The 4,119-nt window shown below is 31.1% G+C and overlaps 1 protein-coding gene across 1 annotated transcript; it reads left to right on the top strand.

The window, feature by feature from the left end:
• On the top strand, nt 805-3,158 carry LOC107624323 (UDP-glycosyltransferase 83A1). The gene is made up of 2 exons (XM_016326823.2): nt 805-1,363; nt 2,102-3,158. Exons 1-2 carry the CDS (start codon nt 880-882, stop codon nt 2,974-2,976), a joined length of 1,359 nt encoding a protein of 452 aa, XP_016182309.1. The 5' UTR covers nt 805-879; the 3' UTR covers nt 2,977-3,158.

Here is a 4,119-nt window from a genome sequence, read left to right as displayed (position 1 = left end):
TATTGATGACAATGTCAAAAATGACAAAGGGAGATCTATAGTTGCTTTATTTGTTTGATTGTTCTTCTTTAATTAGTTGTTATTTCTATGGTGTTATTCTCTATGCTCTATTTATTGTGTTGAGTTTTTCTTTCAAAAAAAAAAAAGAAGAAAATAATTATGACAATGGTACCACTGATGATGATAATAATAAAAGAAAATAAAAAAAATCAAATGAAAAAAAAAAAAGAAAAGGAGGAAGAAGAAAAAGAAAGAGGTGGAGAAAGAGATAGTAATGATAATGATAATAATGACGAAGGAGGAAAAAAAAAGAAAACACGGTAAAAAAAACATGGTGTATTTGTTGACATGGAAATAAAGACGGTATTTTAGTTGAACATTTATATTTAAAATATATAAAAGTATTACGGATATATAAAAAATGTGTCCAATATACATCTTAAATGAATAATAACACATGTTTAACACGCTCCTTGCGTGTTATTACCAGAATAATAATGTGTTTAACATATATTTTGTGTATTAATTTTCTATTTACAAAATTGATTCACTAATAATTACAACAAAAATACCAATATTTTTCTGTATGAAAAAAATAACCTTAAAAAAACACTCATATAAATTTGGCTTAGTTAAAGTTTATAAAAAAAATTTAATTATTTAGTATTTCTCTTTCTGGAATTGAATTAAATAATTAATAAACGTAGATCACGTGGATAGTAAGTAATATTCACAGCAACAATAGACAACTCTTGTGAAAAACCACCACAACAATGAGTAGCACAACAAACATAAATAAATAAAGAAATAAAGAAATGGAGAACCATCAAACTCATTTGAACACAAAATTAAAGAAAGGCGTGAGGCGACGTCATCATCATGATTAGCACTCCAACAGTGCTAGTCGTGCCATATCCAGCTCAAGGGCATGTAAACCCCATGATGAGCCTTTCACATAAGCTGGTTGAGCATGGATGCAATATCATCTTTGTCAACTCAGACTTCAACCATAAGAGAGTAGTCAGATCCATGGAGAACAACAATGGATCACCTTCACCAATCAAATTGGTGTCAATCCCAGATGGGTTGGGACCTGACCATGACAGAGTCCATCTAGGAGAGTTATGTGATTCCGTATTGAGGACCATGCCTTCAGAGCTTGAGAAGCTCATAGAAGATCTTCAATTGAATGAGGGCATTAAAGTAACTTGCATTGTTGCAGATGTGATTATGGGTTGGGCATTGGAAGTTGCACGCAAAGTGGGAATCAAAGGTGCATTATTTTGGCCTGCGGCAGCATCTATGTTTGTGTTGCAGTATAACGCTCCCAAACTTATTGCTGATGGCATCTTAGACTCTGATGGTAATGTATATAATATTAGAGTTTAATTTTGATGTATTAGTAACATAAAATGTTTTTTGAATGTATTCACAGTATAAAATAGTCTTTGGTAAATAATTTTAGGAGCCACTGAGATAAAGATATTAAAAATATTTTTGATGGTTTTTAATACTTAAAATTTAACATATATAATTGATTAAAATGTGTTATTTTTATTAAAATTAGATCAGATAAATTAATTTAACCAAAAAATTAATAAATTAAATTTTGAACTGGTATTTTAGTCATTTTTTATAATAAGCGTATTGTAGTCAATTTTTATAAAAAAAATATTAATTTAGACCAGTTTAAGATTTGATTCACCATTTTTTTAGTCAAATTAACTTTTTTGGCTTAATTTTGACAAAAATAACACGATTTAATCAATTATATGTGTTAAATTTTAATTATTAGAAAACATCTTTATGTTTTAGACGTCTTTATTCAAGTGGCTCCCAATAATTTTATGAGAAGTGTTAGGAGGCCAGCACTTTTGTTAAATTCTGGTCAGCACTTAACCATAAAAAAAAATTGAATGATTCTACACTATTAGATGCAATCTCACACCATTAAAAACATCATAGTAAGCTAAAAACCATAAAATCTGGTGGCCCTAGACTTTCTCTAATTTTATTAATATCACATCACATCTCACAGTCTCACACACACATGTTGTATTCCTTTGGTTAAAAAATAAGTTTATCTTGTTTTGAATTGCAGGATTTGAGATCTCAAAAAAACCATTATGGTTATCCTCTTACATTCCTGGTATGGACATCGGATCTAGTTGGTGGCGAAATCTCTTTGATCCGTCAGTTGAAAAGAGAATGTTTAAATATGTGGTGCACTGCATGCGTCATTCAAATTTGACAGAGTGGTATCTCTGTAACAGCATTCAAGAACTTGAACCTGAAGCATTTTCCTTAGTACCAAAGCTATTATCGCCAATAGGCCCATTATTGACAAGGGCAACTACAAAATCATCTGGACAATTCTGGAAAGAAGATATATCTTGCATGAGTTGGCTAGATCAACAACCTCATTGTTCTGTAGTTTATGTTGCCTTTGGTAGTCACACACTACTTGACCAAAGACAATTCACAGAACTTGCACTTGGACTTGAACTCACCAATAGACCTTTTCTTTGGGTTGTGCGTCAAGATCCTAATTGCACCAATAAAATGTGTCTCCCTCTTGAATTCAAGGGTTATAGAGGTAAAATAACTGGATGGGCTCCTCAAAAGAAGGTGCTAAGTCACCCTGCTATAGCTTGTTTTGTAAGTCATTGCGGTTGGAATTCGACCATAGAGGCTTTGTCTAATGGAGTGCCTCTCCTGTGTTGGCCGTATTTCGCAGACCAACTTTTCAACAAGAATTATGTTTGTGATACATTGAAGGTTGGGATGGCATTTGATTCGGATGAAAAGGGATTAGTGTCACGTAAAGAGATAAAGGCAAAAGTGGATCAGTTGCTTAGTAATGAGAATACGAGATCAAGGTCTCATAAGCTGATGGAGAAGCTAAAGCAGAATATGGAAGAAGGAAGTACTTCTTCAAAGAACTTAAGCAGGTTTCTGACTTGGTTGAAAGGATAATTAAGGATTGGCCTCTACTATTATGCTCAATTAAGGATTGCTGGCTAGTTGTTTCTTTATGAATATGTAATAATAAGAAAAAACAGTTCATGCGTTTCTATGTCATATTTTTGCATTCTTAGTTGACTTTGTTCTATTATTGGAATTAATGTAATATTAATGGAGTTTTTATGTTTTTTGCATTGTGCATGCTATGATGGACAGGGAAAACGATGAAGAGATAATTCTCAACGAGGGATGGTTGGATAGCTATCACACAAAATATATCATTTTATTTTTATTTATTTTTAAAATGAGATTAAATACTTCTCTAGTTCTCTTCATTCTATGCATGCAAAAACCTCTTCATCATAGAATTGGCCTTAACGTATAATGTTTTTTGAATTGTTAAATAAAGGAGGGCCAACTTAAGATTAGTTGCAAGAACTATGTTAGATTTCACTTAGGTGCAAGGATAATGCATATATATGATGTGTGTTGTGAGATGAACTGTGAAACCATATGATGGTGATGAGCATAAGTAATTTATTTATAGATGGAGTAGAGAACAGTTAGAATTTTAGTACATGTGTAGAAAACCTGAGTTCCACTATCTTATTTTATCTTGTCCCTTAATTTTTTGAACAAGACACCATTACTTAATGGAAGAATAATAAAATTAGAGCCTGCTATTGCAATGTATTCAGTCCAAATGACTATTTAGGAATATTTTGTTGGTTTTTTTAGTCTATATATTTCTTGTTAGGACAATTATTAGGAAATGACAAAATTATAATATATCCAAAAAATATAAGCAATACAGTAAGACAATTAATTTCTTTCAGAACGCTAGATTTTGTTTTTTTGTTTGTTTGTTTGTTTTTTTTTTTACATAACCACACTTGATGAAGTTGGAAAGAGAACAGAAACCTACGTAAAAACCAAATGGGGGAAAAGTAACTTTTTTGTAGGACTGGCATCGTATATCATACTTGCGGATACTCAATCTGATTTAATCCGATTCGCTATGAATAGGATAGGATAGGATGACACTTCTAATATATTATACGATGATATTTTAATAAAAATTAAAATAATTATTAAGCTAATTATTTAAATTATTAATTTAGTATGTTTGTTATTTAAAAAGTAATATTGCAACTT

The sequence above is a fragment of the Arachis ipaensis genome, chromosome B10, assembly GCF_000816755.2.
Source record: "Arachis ipaensis cultivar K30076 chromosome B10, Araip1.1, whole genome shotgun sequence".
Taxonomy (NCBI): Eukaryota; Viridiplantae; Streptophyta; class Magnoliopsida; order Fabales; family Fabaceae; genus Arachis; species Arachis ipaensis.
This window is presented reverse-complemented; position numbering and strand designations above follow the sequence as displayed.